Source organism: Accipiter gentilis, chromosome 5 (assembly GCF_929443795.1).
Source record: "Accipiter gentilis chromosome 5, bAccGen1.1, whole genome shotgun sequence".
NCBI lineage: Eukaryota > Metazoa > Chordata > Aves > Accipitriformes > Accipitridae > Astur > Astur gentilis.
In genome coordinates this window covers 21,542,381-21,564,363 of record NC_064884.1, presented here as the reverse complement: position 1 = coordinate 21,564,363, position 21,983 = coordinate 21,542,381, and the positions used below count along the sequence as shown (strand labels likewise).

Below are 21,983 nucleotides of genomic sequence, written 5' to 3'. Positions count from 1 at the left end.
TGTGGCAGAACAGCTGTTGCACATGGCCAAGCTATGAGCTCAGCTCTAAGTGACACAGCAGAAGAGCTTGTTAAAGCCCAGTCAGGTTTGGAGCAAGTTGCTGACAACTTACTCAGCAAGAATACATTGAAATTGTTAACACTGCTCAAAAGCCTCTTGCAAAATCATCACCACAGTGGGTGGGTGTATTTATTTCCAGCCCCACCCCCTACAAACAGTCAAATGCTATTCTCTCAGCATCTGAAGGTTAGGAAACAAGTTTTTAAGGGTGCCTAAGCTCTTCTCAGCATCACATTGTGATTAGTCTGAGAGGGTGCTTCAGACAGCACAACTTTTAAGCCACCTTCACACAAAATAGCTGTCACGTTTAACATCTCTGTGGATGCACTGCCCAGCATTCATGAGCAGTGACACACAACTCTGGTAGGGGTTGCACATCCACTGGCAAAGCCCTTGAGACCTGTCAAGAGAACCCCACAGGGGTATACAAATAAAAAAAATCAAGAATTAAATCACATAGGTGAGGAATCTGGATTTGCTGTATAAAGGTAACAGCCACAGGTTCCTGATGTCAAGAATCATGTTCAGTGCCCCCCTCCCTCCCAAAAAACACAGCTCACACACTTCCAAATTTTGGTTTCATTTTAATTTTTTTTTTAAATAAAAGACAATTTCCAGATACCTAATCATTACTGTGCTGTTTGTGCAGGACGAACAAACTTTAAATACTAAAATGCACAAGGCAAGTTGAAACAAGCTGTTTGTTTCAAATTGCTCAGCAGTGCAGGCTCAAGCACTTACTTGCAATGGCTTTACTCTTTGTACAATCAGTTCTATGTAGCAATGACTGTATATAAAGAATATAGTACACACTATTGTTTTCATTGTCAATTTACAAGAGAAAAAATAAATATTTTCCATTCTTATTGTACATTAACACTTCAGTAGAAAGTTACAGCTGTTGTGTTGGCATGACCTGCAACTTCAGGAGGAAAAAGGACATGCATACATATCTATTAAGAACTCTAAACTATGAATTTGTAATAAATTACAGAGGATAGATACCAGCCAACAGAATACCGATTATCTGATTTCAGTACATTTGTGATTCTTGCTCTGAGGAAAAAAAAAATTCTTGCAAAATACAAAAGCTAGTCCCTGGTATTATGCAAATAAGACAAACCATGTATGGTATAGCCTTTTCTTCAAATGTTTGTGAATAACAGGCTTGTGGTTTTAGGCAAAGATTAAGTAGTTGAGTTAGTCCTTGCACCCTTCATACATAACTAGCACCATAAAGATGCAAGGACCTCAGCAAACACCTAAATTTCATGCTTAATAACTAAAGCATGCATTTCATAGAGTTTGTGCATGTTACATATTCTGTTTATTAAGGTTACTGTGCAAAAAAGATTCTCAACCACTGAAGATGTTTCTGTAATTCTGTTAAAATTATTTGCAACATTGCTAAAGTTTAGCAGGCCTGTGTAAGATTAATGAAAAAAAAAAATAATCTTACTTGTGGTTCACCCTTGACTGCTATACACAGACACTGTACCAATGAATTGGCAAAGCGGAAAATAATGGCAGCAGCCTGAATGTCCAGTGAAGCAGGGGAAAATGAGTTAACATGCATTGCCATTTACTTAAAAATATATACATATTTTTAAATGGCACAAAGCTTTGTACAGGTGGATCTATCAGTGCAAATACATATATATGAGGTACCATTTATTCAGGCCAGATCTAATTATATGTATCTTACAATCACTCTCATTCTTCTGTTGTCAGATACAGATACAGGCTGACAAGATTTAGCATTGAAGTAAAATCAAAGTCAAGACAATTTTCCAGCATATTCAGTATCAGATCCCTGTCATTTCCCTACAATTTCATTTCTGAGCTTCCACTCCTTTGACTGCTTAATATTTTTTCTACTTTTAAAAACACACTTAGTGTTAATTTTCTTTTTCAAGATTTGAGACTATTATAGGAAAAAGTTAAAACTGTCTATGTAAACTGGAACAATAACTATAGCTGGCTGAATATTTTAACATTGTTTGAAATTTTAACATGTACTGTCAGGAAGAAGGAACACAGTTATTGCTATTTGGGGTCTTAAAAATAAAACAAATAAACAAACCTGAAGGCATAGAACAGCACTGTTCCAATGGTCCGAGTTGAATAGATACAAAACTAGCATTCTGCCTAGAATCAGTCCTTTTGCATTTGAACACTCTTCAAGTTATCTACAGCTTTCTCTTCCAGACAACTATGATGACATTTACATGGAGATATGGATTTAAAGTGGCTAACTGTGGGACACACACAGCTTTTCAACTCTGGTAATTCTTTCTTGAGACGTTCCAACTGCTCCACCTGGAATATATTTGGTTGTTCAGGATTCGAGTCATATATCCTGAATAAACAAGAAAAGAAAAAACACTAATCAGTATAACCCCGCAGTTCACAGAAATGCAGACTAGATGAAGCAACTAGGATTTTTTTTCCCTACTAGTGTAAAACTAGGTATCAGCAAGTCTATAAAAACAGTATTGTTCCAGGTTAGTACCCTAAGTTTTGCCGCTCATCTTGCAATATAAAATGGTACTCCTTTTACACAACGCTTAATATTTCATTGGATATACTAAAAAACTACCCACTGGCATTTATCTCGCTTACTCTCCTGCAAAATGTGATTTTACAAGTGGCACAAAGCAGTGAAGTAAGAGCAGAGTTCCAGGCTTCAAACTTAAAAGTGTAAGAAATTTCAGAGCCCTGAGGTTATTTGAACAGACTGTGATATACTACTTGTACATAATACTGGAGTTCATACTTACTGTTTCAAGTAGTAGTTCACACACACACACCCAATTCAGAACCCTTTTTTTTTTTTTTAAATTACCATTACAATATTAGGTGAAGAGTGAAAACCAGAAAATCTGATCTTTATTCATACCTAATGCAAATTTAACTATCTAAACTGCTTTAATTAGTGTATCCTTTTTTCACTTTGTTTCCACACATTTAAACAAAGCTGGAGGATTTTAATTGTCAACATTGTACTGGATTGTCCAAATCCAAAACACATTTTGAGTTTGACAGTGTAGGCACTGAGCAAAACTCAAATACTATTTTGGTGTAATTCATTATAAAGCAAAAGCATTCGTGTTCCTGTAAGCTAGCTTTAGTACAACACTTATTTTGACAAGGATACACTGTGATCTCCCAACATTAATTTCTAACAGCAGTATGATATTTATATCCAAAATTTAAATCCTGGCACCCAGTTCCCCTCACTTGTAGCTACTGCACATATACAGTTTCAGGTGTTACAGTTCTCCAGGTTTATCTCCTTCAAATAAAAACTTCTGGAAGAAGTTACCATGGCTTCTACCTTAGTCTCTTATGAATATTCATACTTGTATTTATGATTCCTTCAAGAAAGTGGTTTGGTTTTATTGCATCATCCTTTCTCTTTCATACCACAGTTTCAAGGCATGTCCAAAAGGAACACAATGTCACAACCAAAACAATGGAGTGCTGTGTGATACAGTGCCAGGTGCCTTTTTACCCCAGCAAGACAACTTCTGAACTGTTTGCAAGTCTAAGACATCAAAAATAATATGCAGCTCAAACAGTGATATAGTAAACACAATTGAAATGAGGAAACAGTTCTCATGTTCCCTACAGTAAGATCAAAGATAGTAAAGAAACTCCTAGAAGTGAGGACAAATGCTGTCCAGTTTTATGGCATATGCACAGAAGGCACAGCAGTTAAATTACTTGCACAGCACCTATAATCCAATACAGGCCTAAAATATGACCCCAAATTGCCTAACAGAAGCTATCTGCAAAATAAAAGCCCAACCTTCCTTCCTTCCAGGATGCAGGTACAACCTGTGCTTTCTTCAGTTAAGTTAGCTTATACATTATAACTTTCTCTATGCATTCAAGACAAAGCACTGAAGTTAGAAGATAGTTTTCTACATAGCAACACACTTTAGGAACTGCAAAAATCTTAAGTCTTTCCCATCAGTTAGACACTAGAAGAACAAAGGCATGCTTCTAAGACTCTTGTTCACAGAACATGGCTAAGCATGTTTCTAAGCAGCTTCTGGTAGGTATTTTATTAGTTCATTACTATGGCAAGCATAACTTCTGAATTGCTTCATATTCATATTCTTTTCAGTTGAGATTTTGGATGAGTCCAGCCCTCCAAGCTCCCTTCAGACTGTCCACTGGAACCAGTGTGCTCCAATGTGTATACAGTTTTTCTTCCAAAGCAAGAGCAGAGAAGGCAATTTGAAGCACAGCTACCCTTGTACCTCAGAATTTCTTGTCCCCACTTTTCATCTGGGTCCATGAAAGTACACCAGCAGTTGGCAAAAACACAGCATAGCTCCAGGACTTCTCTTATGAATTATTTCCAACATCACCATCAAAATAAGGCATAAACTCTCATCTCCCTATCCTTCATTCTTCAACAGGAAAATTATGTATAACTATGCACCAAAGTTCCTCCATTTGACTTCCTATTAATAAGCAAGTCCTGTGGAAGGCTGGGAAGTCCTTTAAATATTACTTTTTAACATTAACACTTTCTACAAAAAGCTCTGCAGAACATTCCAGGGTTATGCAGTAGGCATTTAGCTCCTGACAGGTGTTTCTGCAACCTCTGAAAACACATACATCCAAGCAAGTCAGTCACAGCTGTTTTTCTTTACTATTGCTTGATCCAAAAGCAAAGACTCAGCAGAACTGAAATATTGTTTTCACACTAAAAAGATTTTCTGAAGCTTTTGATTAAAACATTTCATTTTTCTTTACATCTCAAGGTAAACTTGAGTTTACTTTGCAATTCGAAGAATAGGAAACACTTAGACTGCCATTGCATAACATCTTAATTCAATCATTGAGTAGATTAAATTATAAATCAGCTAATACTAGTTAACTTCCTACATATATCCATGGTCTTATTTAACTAACATTGAGTTTCAGGCAAATAAAATGGCACAGATTTAGACAGTCTTCTAGTTTTTAGAATTGTTTTGAATGCTTTTGCCTTTATTGCCAGCTGAATTTGTGTTAGTTTTCAAAGTTAGTAATACTAATAGAGCACAGAGGTTTTGTCTGGAGTCTGCAAATGCAACACACAGCTGTAAGGAACTGTAGTGTTTAGAGAGGAGACTAACACACTGAAGATTCATGGAAAAGCTTTCAGCATAAATGTTTGAGGATTACTGATTTAATGTTTTCATGCAGCTGTATGTATTATTCAACAAACAGAACTCAGATCATGTAAAGTGACTTAAAAAAAAATAATGCAAGAGTAAGTTAGCAATCACCCCCTCTCCACGTTGGTATTTAATGTACAGCTGGTATAAAAACATAAAACTGCATTGTTCTTACTGAGTTAAGTATATTCAGAGAAATATTTCCTGGACTGTTTATAAAGCTTACCCAGGAGAAAAACGCTAGATAAATCACCCCACAAATCCTGCTTTAAAATTCAAAATTTTTGCCAATCCAGAGAATTTCACTACAACAGGTTAAAGTTTCTTAAGTAAAATATAAACATCAAATTAGAAGTGTTTTAAGCATGAGATTTAATTTTCTGTGTGAACAGAGGATACCCAGTCATGCATTTAAAGTACTTTTCTGGATTAGGGCCCAAATAGAAGCCTGGAGGCAGAGGTGGCACCTTTTCTGTAGGTTGCCCTTTTAACACAAGTAGTTTGGGTATTTTAGATACTGAGATGAATGCTAGTTGAACACAGGAAGAAAGCAGAATATTGTCCCTGCACTAGACCATCCATTTGCTTTAATAACTTTGGGTATGTCTAATGATCTGCAGCCCAAGTGGAGAAAGGACTGGGGTGGGGGGGAGAAATCTTCCCCTTACCCCAGTGAGATCGTTCTTTTAATACTGTTGGCATTTGTAAGCTTCCCAGATTTAGTCTTGCAGTTTTTCTCCATGCAAAACAAAGTCAGACCCCCTACCTGCGGGTTTTTTTGCCCGACACTTGGTATCAGCAACTTTTGGTATTCAGGACACAGTTTTTCTGCCATCTTCGCAAGTGGCTACAATGTTTTGCTCAATTCTACATGGATGATTAAAGTTCAAAAAAAATAACTTACAGAAATCATCTCTACCCACACAGTTCATAATCTTTGAAATAATTACTGCATGCAATAACAGTAACTCAGGACCATATCCAAGCAACCTAAAAGTCATTAAAACTCCTGTATCCACCTCCTAGCTTTTTCAGACAAATAACTCTTAAGATGGTTTAAGTAAAAGTCTAGTAAACAGTAACACAAAAGACCAGGCACAGCAATTTTTGATAAATAACTAGACTTGGTCTTAAGTCCAGAGAACAAAAATTCTGCAGAAGCCATGGAAGAAGCACATCTTGATTCAGCCCTGGAAATATTCTGGAATTTGAAGATGCAACCAAAGCATAAATAGGCTTTACACTAATAATACAAAATGTACAAAAATGCACTACTGAACTACTTTTTTTTAAACAGCTTTGGAATTAATATTAATTTTGGGGTTCCTCTCAATAAAGTGTAAAGATGTCAACAAGGTGGAAGAAATACAGAGGAGAGATGAATACTATTAAGAATCTAGATGGTCTAAATAATGCAGGAAGGTTAAGAATTTTTTGTTCAGTTAAATCCACAAGGGAATTCAGCCTATAAGCAATTCCAGTGAATTGGTTAGTCATCAAAAGCTGAGGTAAAAGGTGTTCTGCTATCATACTGCAACTTAAAACGCACTAAACAGTACAAAAGAGAACATAAGATGACATGTAGCAGACTTGCAGCCTTGAGATAAATGCAACATTACTTAAGTAGTGTTGAGGAATTAAGCATCTAAAAAGCAACAAGAAGTCAGAAATAAGGCTGTCACCTGCTTTACTATTTTACCCTAGTAGTGCATATCTATTACATCAAGAGTGAAGAATTATAGAAGACTGGATTATAGTAGACATCAGATGAACAGACATTTCATTAGAACACTTTATGCAGTACTATTTGATTAAAACACCCCACCTGTCTATAGACCAATAATTTATCACTTCAGGTTATTCATACCATAGGATCAAATTTCATAACAGCCCTATGACTGTACAATAAAGAGACCATTTCTTCTGCATACTAATCCAGAGATATTTTTCATCTACTAAAGGGGAGTCAAGATTGAGTTGTAGGAGAGGCACAACATGTAGCGCTGCTGTAGCAGGAATAAGAACTTATGTTTCAATTACTTCAGTCTGAAGCTGATCCCCAATGTAAAAATCTTGTTACTCCTTTTTACTACCAGTGAAAAGGAGAAGACATTCTATACAGTACAAGAAGGGAGACCTCCGGCAAACCAGAATAAATTGAAGGGAGTTAACTTTTTTTTTTTTACCACTGGGAACCTAGAGCTCTAAAAGCAAACATATTTGATTTCTTGCCCCTATATATGTTTACCTGACTCTCAGTTTTCACTTTCTAAAACAGAGCCCTTCACAATTGCTTGATTTCCCCCCCCCTTTTGTTTTTTGGTAAAACAATATGCAAAGCAATGCTCTTGCTAAAGCAGGAGGCTTGAAAGTCTTCTATAATTTGACAGTTCAGTTACACTCAATGCTTTTCCAATTACATATTCTTTGTAATCTATCAGAAATTCTAATTTAATACAGCTCACCAAATTAATCATCATCTTGTAATAATGAATTTCACCTCTTTTATGATGAAAGAGCTAAAACTTTTGGGTTTTATAAGGAACTAAAATAACACTTTTGTTCAAAGATTGACCATGATATTCTGATGTCCACCTGAATTGTGCAGATATAATAACTACTTTCTGAAGTGATTAATTTAAGTTTACCCTGGGAGTCACTCCAAGCTAATTTGAATAGGAAAAATGGTGAATTCACAGCTTTGAAACAAACAGAAGGTTGGCAAAAAATTAACTTAAAATAATTCATTTCAGTTGTGTTAACTATTTGGATAACTACATGTAGAAAGCTGTAGAAATATTTCTGCCAAACAATTAAATAACATTGTCCTCATTGTGTCATGTACAAAGTTTAAAAATTGCCATCAAGAATGTTAAAATCATGTTAAATGTGTATGCCAGGCACTAGTTCTTTAAAGAATCAAATTACATTTATGTTAACCTGCAGAGAAACAAAAGTTATTTTGTTTCATATATATACCTGAAAGAGGAAGAATTAATGTTAGTCTTGTTCTTGAACTGGGCTTATGAGCTTCCAGTACTTACAGCACAAAAAGAAGATATTCTGCACCCAGTCAACCAAAAAGCAATGTGAAATTTCACAAGAATCGGGATACAATAGTCTCTCAGCTTTATCATTATTATTATTTTAAAAACACAATTTAAGTACCTGTCATATATTAGCCCATGAACACCATATTCTCTCAACCTCTTCCTGTTATCTGGGTCATTTGCATCATCCCCCCATGAAAAAATAACTAGACCTTTAGATTTGGCCCTTTTAATAAACGATGGATTCCTCAGCAGATCTTCAGAGTGCACATTAATTCCCTGAAACACAAAAGGCTTCAGTTAAAATCCATGTTTCTGAAACACTGTCACATCAGGGGTTTTTTTAATCTTTTAACATTTGCAGCTCCTTACAACTTCATCCATAATAATAAAAAATAATTTAATACAACTAAAGAGTTTACTGATAGCACTATTTTTTAAACACTAAATTAAACAGACATTGGAAGAAAAGGACATTATTTTGGCAGTTACCAAATGTTAGTTTATTTCTTTTATAAGGCTAGTTGTAACTTTAAGCATTAGTGTTAAAACCAATAGATTTGCAACAAGTAGTAATAATTTAGTTTCATTTTACTGCAAAGTAATATCAGAATTTGTCAGCTTACCAGCAAGTTTTCAAACTGTGCAAAAGTAATGGCAATTGGAGTTGTACGAGATCTAAGATCCATAAGTTCTGGATAGAGTTTAGATTCTCCTTGGGTGAGAAATAATACAGGATACTTGTTTTGCTTATGCCGAACCCTGTTAGAACAAAAAGTTTGCAAGGAGCAAATGTGTTAAAAAGCAGGGGAATTCAGTCTTACTGTTTGAGGAGAATTACGCTCTTCACTGCATGTTCTAGTTCCTAGCTGATGCAACAAGATGGTACTACAGTTTAGTATCAAGCTATGTGACAAACTGCTCCAACTGTTCCTTTTTCCACTATTGGAGATTAACATGCAGTTTAAGGGAAGCTAGACAAGTTGAACTCAGATCCACATCCTCAAAATGTTTATATAAAATCCTCGAAGACTGTTCAATTCTGTAGTTTTCTTCTTAAGTGCATGTTAGAGTAAAATGAAGATTCATGATAAGAATTTCTAAATGTGGTTGATATACAACACCTAACCTTACTAACATATTTTTCAAGTCAGATACCAGTACAGTGGTATGAAATGACAACAAATGGAAGCAAAGTTTTGGGATTAAACGTGTTATGCACTCTTCACAAAATCTCTACTTTGACTTTGTTCTCCTATTTTATTTTCAGCACAGCTCAGATGGCAAAGTGATCACATTTCAATTCCCAACTATTTTGGCAGTGAAAGTTTAGGTCTAATCAAAACATGTTTTATTTCTTTCCTGTTGGGTATTCTTATGTCCAAAGTAAATTTTACCAGACAAAACAAAACAAACAAAAAGAAAATACATTATTTATCTCTTAACTTACATTGTACAAATATCAGCATTAAAAGAAGAAAATACAATTCTTCTTCTTCCAGCATTCATCAAAACAGTTTTTAGAATGATATCTAGAAAGAGGTTCATATCAAAGTAAGTTGACAAGTTGCCATCCCACTGTCCATCCTAGAAAAAGAAAGGACATGTTTCAGCCATTTAAATTAATGCTTACTAAAATTATTTTAACCAGCAACAGTCTCTCATTCAACCTGAGCAAAATGAGAAATCAGCTTCCCATTCTGAATACAGAAGTCACTCCTTCAGTCTACTGAATGCTAGTTACAACTCTACATGACTGTCAGTCTGTGAGGTGCAGCTGAATTCTAACAGCAATAAGATTCACTGAAAAATTCACTGTCTTCCCATCCAAGGAAAGAGTTTCTAGGAAGCCTTTTCTAATTTCAAAAACACAAAGGAATTCCATGAATGACAACTAAAAACTATTACAGATATTTTGTATTGCTATTTCTATATATAAAAAGGCAACAATAAGATTTGTAGAAATAAATGAGATATCCTTTGTCTTTGAGAATAGCAGGTACCAGTCTTTCTGTAGGTGACCTGTCTCAGAGTACTAACATGTCTGCATGCATATGGACTTCCACCTGCCACTCTGCGTAGTTTCTTTCACCCACTCCAGGCTTCCAGACCTAGCCTTGACAACAGTTTCCTTCTAGACTGAGTGCTAAGCAACCCAGCTGAGTCCACAGTACTGCTGACTAGAAGAAAACAGTTGCTTGTATTACTGCTCACGCTGTAGCTGCTCCTGCACCAGGCCAGGAAAGTTTGAATTTCTTGTCACTTTTCCCATGTATAGCATGCCTCACCTGTTGTGATCCATTGACTTTAAAAAGCATCTTCTACTAAAAGCAGTCTGAGCTGCATTATGAACTCAATCCTATAAATACTTCCTATTAAGAGTAAGTTTGTTCATTTGCCAGTTTTAAAGATAGCAGGTTGTAGTAAAACAAAAGTCAGGAAAAAAAAACCAAATTATGCCTTTGTAGCTCATAAATTGCCATGTCAAATTACAAGCTTTAGACATGAGAATGGCAAAGTATCAAAGTAAATCACAAGTACATTTACTTACCCTTTGTTGACAGATCCATTTTATTTCTATGTTGAACCCAACATCTTCAGAAACAGACTCCAGGACCTGAAAAAATTTCATTATGAAGAGACCCCACAGCAAAGGAAGACAACTGAGCACTATGAAGGTAATTACTGGGAGAATACATTGGAATTTAACACCATTGGGGTCCAACAGTAGAATAAAAACCCTAAGTTTTTAACACTTACCACAAGGTACAGGTACACCTTCTTCTACTTCAGTTTCAAGTTAGGAAATACATAAAAATGGATAAAATCTTAAGGACAAAATTTTGACAAGGTACAAAAGCAAGTCCTTAACATGTGTGAGAAATGCCCCATTTGTACTCCTAAAGAAGTGTTTTTGATTTGAAGTCACCTTACAATACTTTACAAGAATTTAACATAATTTTGATCTGATCATCATAATGGCAACCTCATGGATGTCATACTTGGGACTATGTGTTACTTAAGATACTTTTTGCATTAAAAAAAAGCCTCCTGAAGAGTTGGCAAAGAGTCATAAACAGAAACATACTAAAAATTCACTTAACATTTCTCTGTGTCTGGCTCTGCTAGATGGCCAAGAGTATGTGATGAACTGCCAAAGGCCAGGTTTTTGGGGTTTTGGAGGGTTTGGTGTGTCCCATCCCACCCCCACCCCACCCCCAATTAGCAATCAATTGTCAATGCATTAAAATACAATGCCCAGACCTTAATCAGCTGTAAAACTGAGTGTATCCTAAACTATACAACTTGGCTTCATGAATTAAGAAGCTCAAGAGATATACAAACTATTACTTTCAAATACTGAAAATGCTTCAGTCAACAACAATAAAGCCTATGTTATCAGTTCCAGCATTGATTATCAGCAGCCTAAAGCCAAAAATACATATCCCTTGCTACGTGTGCAAAGCTGAAAGAAAAATGCATGTTTTCATGTTTCACAATCATTATTTCTATTGCTCTGTATTCACTGCTTACTCTCTGCAGAGAAGGAAATGGCTGAGTCTCAAAAGCAGAATTTTCTTCTTCTTTAAAAGATGCTGAAAAGTAATACAAAATATTGAATCAAAACAAATAGCAGCACTGCTAACCCCTGCGAGAAAAGACTGGCTCAAAATCTTAAGGCCTTTAAGATTAAAGAATGGAATCAAGTCTATCTTTTGATTATCTAAGCCTTCCCTCTAACACTGACATACTCCATGACAGTGTTGGCAATTTCTGTTTTGCCAGTGGGAAAAGTTTTTGACCTCCATTAAAAGCCTTGCCAGAATATTTATCAGAAACAGCTTTTCCCATCCCTCTCCATTTCAGTCACTGAATCACATCCAGTAAAAGCAGCCTTGTCTGTCAAGGCTTATTATTTATTTTATCTTTTCCCAGACAGGTAGGATGCATGAGATACTTTGCCGTTTTGCTGTCCCTATAAAGGGTATGAATTAAGGCCAAAAATTTACAGCACCAATAAGACACTCTACAGCAGTTAAAGTTCTTGTTAGCAATTCTGAAGAGCTGCCAAAAAAGGTAGTTAGAGAAGCGTAAGATGGAAACATTAGTACCAATTATTAGGAATATTCACAAATATATATTTATCTATGCATTCATCCTCTACCCTCCTGTCCCCTCTTCCCAAGGGAGTAACTCCCATCCAAGTATTTACTTCCCAGCAAAGAACTCTACAGCATGCACAAAATTAAAGTAACTATAAGCATTTAGAAGCGTTCAGGTAGACCGCAACCACAGACTATATATCATTACATGGTAATAAATAAATCTCAAGACTCTTGCAAACTAGTACATACCATTGTGATCTTTTACTTTCAGGGCAGTCACATGAGCCAGCTAAAGAGCATTAAAAAGAGTAAAATTAACAAATACTCCACCCATAGAGATATTACTACATGTAAAATTAGTTACATTTTCCTTATAAATTGTTTTTAATGTAAGGGTTACAGTTTTAGTAATTTGTAAAAGAATAAAGGAAATCCCAGTACACATCACAATTTTCTTTCAAACTTTAAAACAAAGATTCCAAGGAAAGCTCAAAAACAAGCTGGAAATATTCTTGCTGAAAATTCAGAAAACATGTTCAAGGGTAGGAACACACATAATATAATTTAACATTAAGATGTCAAGAAGTCTGAACATTAAACTTTCCTCTGTCAGATGTTAGACTCCATGTTTCCAATCAAGTGCAGACAGAGGGCCAACAGTGGTTTTATAACGTAGTTGCATACTGCGATAGAATCAGGCCAGGCATAGGGCCAACTCTCTTGCTCCATTCAAATTCTCTCTCCACAAAAAGGAGGAGACCAAGTAATTTTAAGTAAAAAGAAACATATAGTTCTTGGACCAGCCAGGTGCTTCCTTGACTGAGGACAGATATCTCAGCTGGGTCTTCAGTGTGGCCCAGTTTCATCCCCTGAACCCCCCTTTTATGTAGGCAGAACACTACTGTTTGGAAGATACAGGGACACCCAATTAAATAAAAACAATTAATTAGTTCTAGCCAGTTTGCCCAATCCATACCATCAAATTATGGACCCTTCTACACCTCCACATGTACCTCCAGAGAGGAGTTCAACATAATCTGGATCTCCCTTGTTAACAGGGAAACATTTGAAAATTAGATAGACTTTGTAACAGATATCTTTCTTCAACAAAGACTCCAAAGCATTGCATCTCAATGAACCCTGTCACCACTTTCAGCCTGTCTTATTTTTTAGAAATTATCGTTAACATAATGATATGGACCTACACAAGTTATCAGACCATCTTTCTAGAAGATATAAAGTAATAAGATTTATTCAGGTTATAATGGTGGTGCAAAAATACTACTCTTAGAATTAGCTACTTGTTCCACTTGTACAATTTTTAAAACTTGTGCTCTCCCAAACTATCTATAGTTACTCCAAAAAAATTTAAGCTTCATACACCATTTGAAATTCTACACATATCATACTAGCCAAAGTAACAATACCTTCAATAACTGCAGCTGATCAAACGTAAGTTCTTTGACTGCAATCTCAAACAGTTCCAAAGGCTCCGTATCCAGTTTCTTTGAAGAGAAATAATACATAGTTAAGCATCGCTGAAAACTGCAAAAAAGCCTACATGTTTTTAATATGGTAACATTAAAGGCAACTAATTTTTTCTCTTTTATCAATAAAGATACAAGTGACATCTTATTATAATATAAGTAAGATGATCAGTTTTCAGGAGACAACACAGGCACTCTGAAGCATAAAAAAGGCGTCAATTTGAAAAACAGTATTTGGTCTTTCATGCAAGTCAGAGGCTTCAATGTTCTTTCTTCAGAAAAGGTTAGCACATTTATTTAGTAAAAACTTGATCCGTTAATGTATTCAGGAAAAAAGTTTGCAAGTAAAGAAATGCATTAAAAAATACTCCAAGGCAGTTCACTTAATCATTGTCTATTCAATCTCTCAGAAACTAACAAAAAAAGACAAGTGTCCTGGTATAACTGACATATGCATAGCCCTCCCCCAAAATAAAGAACTGGTGTAGAAAAAAAATCTGTCAATCCATTTTTCACTTCCTTTCTTCACTATAAAGAAAATTTTACTCAACAAGACGATACCGATTCAATACACACTGAATATGCGTTTCCCTTAGTCACAGTTCCATTTCCACAACTGTTCAAAACCAAACTTCTTATGAATTGCAATATCGCAATGGGCATAAGAGTTTGATGATGCAGACTTAGTGCCAAGAAGACAGACAGAACTTATCTTGCAATCTGCTCTGCCATGTTATCTTTGTTTTCACTGCCAGAACTAGAAAGGATGAAAACTAGAACAGAACAGAGTCCAACCTCTTTGTACTGCTGCTGAATGCAAGTATCCTGGCCTCAGTGGAGAACATGCAACAGACCAGACAGAAAAGCACCTCAGTAGTTTTGAGTCACCAGTCTTTATGCCTACAGTTCTCTCATTATTGAGGAGTCTAATGTCACTTTACTCTATGAAGACATTCAATTATTATGCTTCATAAAACTTGGGTATTTAAGACGTATTGTGATGGACTGTTCAGAGCACCTTTTAAAGGAATGCTTATCTGTATGTATGAGTAATAGTACTATTTGCTGCTTCTTATATTATAGTACTCTGGATGCTTACGAAAACAACAAAAAAGAGGTTTTGGTTAAAAAAGAAGGAACAACTGCAACTTCATGGAGGTAAGCAAGGAAAGGAATAGGATGCTTGCTTTCAAGAGCCATTTTCCTGCTCCTAGAACTTCTGCCTCCTTTTCTTCTGTTCCATCAAGCAATCCAAAAGCAGTTCTTCACAGCCCCACTTACTGTCCCAATGAGACATGGAATATATTATTTACCTCACAGTTAAAGGACAGCACAAAATGCTGAAGTAAAAAAGGTTTAAAGAAAGAGTTAGAAAAACCAACGAAAGCCAAGCCATTTGTGGCTAATCAAACTCCCTAAATGAAGGAGAGCCTTGTTTCTTCCGCTTTTCATCTACTGGCCACTACTAGGGTATCAAACAAGGTAGACTTTGGTTTGACCTAGAGTTTTTATGAGTACATAACTACTTGAAAGAAGTATACATTTAAGTATCAGCAGGAGTGAGAAGTCATGCTGAGACTCACACTAACTCTCCCTCAGAAAAGAGACAACCAGAAGTTCTTAGTCTGGCAGTGTAAGGGAGTCCCAGAGGTACTACTGAATATAGTAGAGTTGCCTGCATTTTTCCTCTAAACCATAAATAAAAAACAAAAACTAAAAAATAACTACAAGAGTCTCAAACCATGCATCTGAAATGCTGTTACTACAACATCAAAAGGAAAAACTCAACTTCCCTTCTCTACTTAATACGCACGGTAATGCTGCATATTTATTCCCATTCTATCCCTTGATTTCCTGAAATTATTTCTACGAGAGCTTGGCATTTTAGTTTCTGGAATAGTCACATTAAAAGATAAGATATAGATATCATCATCTTTACCTTTTTCATGGCCATACAACATGTGAGATCATGGTATACGATAGGCACATGATCTTTAGAAAGATGTACATCAAATTCCACATAGGCTGCTCCCTACAGAAAATTGAAAAACACAACAAAACAAAAACCCATTAACTACTTATGCACAAGGACTACAGAACTGCAGATGAGTTACGAAGTATTCACAGGTCCTGGACATCAACCAGAAGTTGAACGCAACTGGCTGTTACCAGTTAAATCATACTCAAAAATGGATTAGAAATGGGGAAAAAAAAATCATATGGGAAAGTCTTTTAACTACCATAATGCAGCTCCGATATATATAGCTTGCTTAATCTTGTAAACCCTCCACTAACATTCAAGTATTGTAAACTTGATTTCAGAGAAAGGCTAAGATGATGTTTTTAAACAGACATGCCTTTGTGGTGCCCTCCCTCCTCCCCACCAAGAGACAAGCAATTGCTATGAATTGTCAAAGCTTCAGGGAGATACTGCATATACTGAGGAGCTTCTGGAGTCACTAGTGAATAACACAGTAGTAGTGTGTTATATGTGCGAGAGCAGAAATAGCTGCGTCCAGTATTCCCGTCCTTTTCAACTGTATGTTATTTTGTTAACCTTAAAAAGGAAGGAGGTTCAAACAAGAACACTAAGTACCATCTTTTCAAAAAGAGGGAGGGCCAGAAAGAAAGAGATAAAGCAGCACACAGAACCAATTTTAGTTATTTTGATTGTCTGTAAATCATTCCTTTGAAAGGCCTCCAAGAATACCATTCATCAAATTATCATCCTGACTTGCATACTCTTTCTCAATCCGTACAGAAAGAAAACAGGACAGGCTTTTTACAGCCCTCTTCTCAGCAGAAATATTTTTAGAGTGGTAGCTTTCAGCCTTTTCCATCCTCAAACAGTTGAAAGTAATTCATGGTAAATTTCTGCCTCAATGCATACTTCTCATGGGCTTTTTAAAAGCTGTCTATAAACCTGCAGTGTCTACCCAGAAATTAAGAACTACTGTTAAAAAAGATAATTTAGTAGCTGCAGTTTTCTTCTGCTCTGCAGCCAGCACATGTTCCAGACACTGTGTTCAAATCATACTCTGACTTCCAAACAAGAGAAAGCTTTCAGCTATGACTCTTGGGGAGTACAGTACTCCAGAATCAGTAGCCAGTAAACATAATGCTCCAGATTCTGCTCCCATCCCTTTAACAACTTCAAAAGATGTTTGGTAAGAATCTACATTAGTGAAGTACCTGAAAAGGCTTAGGCCTAATCACAAGTTAAGCAGCAGGTGACATCATAGCAGTATCTTTATGTGACTAACCACAGCTCTTCACTGTGAAAACAGGAGCTAAACAAGGAACCTCTGAATGTGCTTCTGACTCCAGCTACTCTGCTGCAGTGCCTCACTAGATTGTCTAGATCAGTCTTATCATGGATCACGCAGTGACAGAGATTAATGGAAGAAATAAAAATGACCACCTCAATCACAGAATTTAAGCACCTGAAGCTAGTATCTCCCAAATGGAAAGACTAATCTTAGGATTCCAAGTCTTCATGGTAGCAAGCACTAGAACAAAGGATTGTTTTATTCTACCAGCTCAGCTCCCATGTCTCATTTTTGGACACTAATTTTAGGTATTCAGCAGTCCCTGAACAAGACCTTTGCCACCTGAGAGTATGCTGACAGACTCTAGCAGAGCCAGTATTTTATTCATGTGTTCAAAATTATTGCAAGCCTGTGCCTCTGCAGAGTTGAGGTTAAATTTTTCCCTGTATTAGAACACCACCAGAACATATTAGATGGAAGTGTTGGGTTTTTTGAGGAACTTGAGGAGAGTCTAATCTAGCTATTACTTCCCTTCCTATCTCTCAGGGAATTTCCACGGTGATTTGATGTAATTTTGTATCAGTGCAATTACCATTCATTGTATTGAATCATGGAAATCAAGCATAATACAAGCCAAGCTAGTTTTAACTATACAAGTACTATGTGCATGCAAATGTGTGTACATACATGACTAGCAGCGTTCCTCAGAGAGGCAATAGTGTTCTCTTGAACTTTAGCAAGTCTGAAATGACAGCAAAGAAAAAGGTTTTGTTAAACATAGCATAGCACAAAAGTCCATTGAGGCAGCAGACATAAAAATCAGAAGTCTTTGTTTTAGAGAACACCCACATTTGATATTGAAGTGACTTAAATGATTATGGGTTGTAGCTTTTTATTTTAAACTGTTTCCTCAATTGATGTCAGTGAAACTAAACATAATGCCCCCCAAGATTAAAATGCAAATGAACTTACTTAGCTGTTGTTGTAGAATTTCCTGCTCCCCTGTGTCCAACATCTAGAGTTGTTCTTGGTTTCCAATATTTTGCATACGAAGCCTTCATATCACAAGTATATCCCTGGATCGGCTTAATTATTATGTAGTCCACTACAAGAAAAATACCAAATGCTTCACATGTCAATAGATAATGGATGACTTCGAGTAAAGTTATCTACATCTGCTTGAATCTACTGTACCTCTAACTTTTCCAATTGTCTTCCTTGGATTTCTGCTCATAATAGCAAGTGTAAGAATTCCAGCACTCTTTCCAAGTTCTGCAATTGTGGATGACAGGAGGCAGGCAGAACCTACGTGACCTGGGAGCACATCACCTTGCACTACTTTCTCACCTAAATCTTCCTAAAAACAAAACAAACAAAAAACCTAAACACCTACTGTTATCTGTACATGAGATTTTTAAACAAAGTCTTCCTTGCTCCTCAGGAACTGATGTAACAAATTTCTTGTGTGTTACAGAAAACACTAATGTCAGGCTAAAAAATGTTTAATGTTAACAGTGTGTTGCAAATTACAATCAGCAATATGAAATTGTTGATGGAAAGCTACAAAACTCATGTACATTTGTCTTTGAAAACTCTTAGATTTGATAAGCTTTTCAGATCAAAATTGCATGCATGGAATAGTCTGTCTTCTAAAAAGCCTCAGTCATGTTTAGAACAAAGATGAACTGGAATAATAAATATGCTTAAAATAATTTTGTATTAATTTGCAGGGAAGAAGGAGGGCAACTAACATGCAGAACATGCACCTGACCATAGTCAAGTTCAGGAACTGTGTAGCCACTCTACAGTTATGAGCATAAGTGGTCTTAAGGGCATTTTCAGATCAAAGAAAGAATGCTTAAAACTTTCTTGTGCATAAGTAGTATGAAGAGACAAAAGTTGTTTTCCTTTAAAAAGGACTTGGAATATTAAGATCTTTCAGGGGAAAAAAAGTGCAAAATAACAAATGTAGTAGCCAGAATTTACAAATAACTAGTTTTAATTTGCCATAGTTAGTTCAGAGAAATCTCTTTTGTTTATAACTTAAAAATTAATATCAAATAATTGTAATGTAACTAGCTCATACACACATTGTTCACGCCCAATATAAGCAAAACTTAGCTCTGATAAAGGATAAAAATCAAGCCAACCTAACTACATGCAGTCCTGCACACTAAGATTTGAGTCTAATTTGTACTTGCTTCTAAATAAGCAAAAACTGCAAAACTTTGTGCCATATTGAGAAGACTCACAAAACCTTCCTGCAAAATGGGGTAGCAGCCAATAGTCTCATAACTTGTTTACACAAGTCTAGAAGGATCAAGAATATCAGGCAATAGCCCTATCCCAACAGTGAAATCTTCACGGTAATTGACTCTAACTCCCAAAGGCAGACTGGGGTTGCTTCTTAGTGGTAAAGTGACATACCTCAAAAAAATCAAAGATTAATTCCAAGTTATCAGGCTCCATGGTTTGTATCGTGTATTCTATCCATCGGTCTGGCTGCAAAGCATAACCACAGTCTGGCTGAGAGTGTCGACATTTATATTCGTTGTTACTTATTAAGGAGAACTCCACAGTGTTTGCCATTTTCTGAGGGACAGTAGGGGATGTTTTCTCTTGGCCCTCTTCGTCATCTTCATCTTCCTCTAGCCCTTCTAGAGTCAATTTTACTCTACTCAACCAGAAATAACAAAACAAATGGTTAAGTCACAGGAGTCTTTGGAAACACTAAGGAATCTGAAAGAAGCTTGAGCAGAAGCTCATACAACACAAGAATTCTTCTCAACGCCACCATCTACAGGACAGCACTGTACACAGCAGGCCCTCACAAGAGTCAGAGTTTGCAGCTGTTGTCTAAATCTTACTTTAGATTTAAGTGCTCAAGTCACTTCTAAGTCTGGAACTTGGGTAAATGTGAAAATTGTACTAGTCATCTGAGAAGCAGCACTCCACCAAACTAACGATTTGTGCTGCCAAATAGACAGCCTTTCTCCACAGATTAACATATGCTGTTATAATGCTGACAAAATAATAAAAAGCACTGAAAGTAGCAGTAATCATCAGGATCAATACCTGGACATTGTTGGCTACTGGTAAGTGCACACACACAACTTTAAGCCTCTTAGAACATCAATAAGGCAGATAAATGTATTCTATTAGATATAAACAAGATAGCCTGAAGTAATTAGTAAGTACCTTGAGAAATCCTAAATGATCATTTAAAAGTAAACTGAACGCAATTTATGAAAAACCCTGCACTGAGAAGAATAAGCCTCTCTATAAGACTCAGAATTCATTATTATACAGAGCAAACCTTCCACACAGAATGAATTATGCCAGTGATAGAAGCATACATGAGTAATCCCTTTCTGAATCATCTAAGCAGCAGAGGGGGTAAAGAGTTGTCATTTAGCTAGATGCCAATTCACTAGTAAAACTGAAGTCATATCTCAAAGAAACAATTACAATCATAGAAATCCTTTACACTAAGTCCACATTCCTAATACCCTCATAAAAAAAACAGTCACAATACAGATGCTTCACAAACTTGAAAAATGACACTGCCATAGCAAGTGACAGTGACAAAAACAACCTGAGCAGATCCAACTTTTTAAGCAGAAGTGGAAAACGGTATCTAATGAATGCATCCAGCTTATCAATTTTGGATTTCAGCCATCTAATTTAGACAAGGATCGGGCTTCTCTTTACCTGCTATAACACACAAGGAAAAATAGCAAAGCTCTAGAGAACAGGACATAAGTATTAATTCTCACTGAAGAATGTTGTATTAAATAAATTTTCCCCTCAGAGGCTTTGGAATGGAGGGGCGGGGGGCTTAAAAAAAATTAATCAAGTGTCAGACCATCAAAATAAGGCCCACAGTACAGAAGTAACTCCCATGATCTGAATGATCTGTAAATCACTTTGATAGCAGTGTGCTGGAAGTTGCTCATATGTTACAAGCTCAAAATGTGACTTCTAACAATTAAATATAAAATTGGTTGGTTGGGGGTTTTGGTGGTTTTTTTTAATGTTTTCCATTAAAGGAAACAGGGAACCACAATCCTTTCCAAACAAGAAGATGGGTTGTATGCAAGATTAGGACTGGGAGAAACACCATTAGTCTGTCAAAGGATTTGAGCACTCCTGCTCCCTTCTTCCCCATTGCTAAGAGTAACACATGGCTAATGTACTATCTAAAAATTGCTGTTGTGAAAAACTACTCTTGCTGAGGATTGTTAGTAGTAACAACCATCATGCATTCAGACGTGTCAGGTTCTAGTTAAGGAGGAGAGGTTTTTATACATGTTAACTCTTCCCTCCACCCACCCCCAGAAAAGACTGTGAAAGATGCAGAAAACAAGCCTACACCACACAGTAAAACAATATATGCTGGGATAAAGTCTGGCAACCACAGAGCTCCAAAAAAAATGCAGGCAGGAAGGAAAGGGGCAGGGGGAGAGAAGAGAAGAGAGAGCAAACTCCAGATCCCAGAAATTCAAGAGGGGAAGGTGATAAAACACTAGGGGCAATAGTGCAGTCCTCGAAACATCAGGACTAAGATACACACTTCTGTCAGTCAACTGTATAGTTATAATAATGTCTGCTTTTTGAGACACCTCTGCAGATAAAACCAAACTGATCTGAATAGCAATAGAAGTGATTAGAGAATGCTATTATCTCCACTAGCGACATTGACTGGAAATCTGTAATGCCAGCGGAGAATTAACCATATACTAAATGGAGAGGGCTGTTTACTTTGCTAAAGAGAAAAAGTAGTAAGCAACAAAAAACCTGGAAGCCTTCTCCTTTCCCCCAACTTCCACTTCCA

The 21,983-nt window shown here is 36.4% G+C and overlaps 1 protein-coding gene across 4 annotated transcripts in view; it reads right to left on the bottom strand.

The window, feature by feature from the left end:
* Positions 1-875: 875 nt before the first annotated feature.
* GPCPD1 (glycerophosphocholine phosphodiesterase 1) overlaps positions 876-21,983 on the bottom strand; it is a 46,140-nt gene continuing 25,032 nt past the window's right edge. For all 4 annotated transcript variants that reach the window (XM_049800788.1, XM_049800787.1, XM_049800790.1 and 1 more), the window contains exons 8-20: positions 19,577-19,823; positions 18,344-18,506; positions 18,122-18,254; positions 17,837-17,891; positions 15,820-15,912; positions 13,821-13,898; positions 12,643-12,682; positions 11,822-11,883; positions 10,839-10,904; positions 9,738-9,874; positions 8,914-9,049; positions 8,406-8,566; positions 876-2,419 (exon numbers count right to left, since the gene is read on the bottom strand). In XM_049800788.1, the coding sequence (XP_049656745.1) occupies positions 2,215-2,419; positions 8,406-8,566; positions 8,914-9,049; positions 9,738-9,874; positions 10,839-10,904; positions 11,822-11,883; positions 12,643-12,682; positions 13,821-13,898; positions 15,820-15,912; positions 17,837-17,891; positions 18,122-18,254; positions 18,344-18,506; positions 19,577-19,823 (1,576 nt within the window). In that variant the 3' untranslated portion in view covers positions 876-2,214. The remainder of the gene's footprint in view (positions 2,420-8,405; positions 8,567-8,913; positions 9,050-9,737; positions 9,875-10,838; positions 10,905-11,821; positions 11,884-12,642; positions 12,683-13,820; positions 13,899-15,819; positions 15,913-17,836; positions 17,892-18,121; positions 18,255-18,343; positions 18,507-19,576; positions 19,824-21,983) is intronic.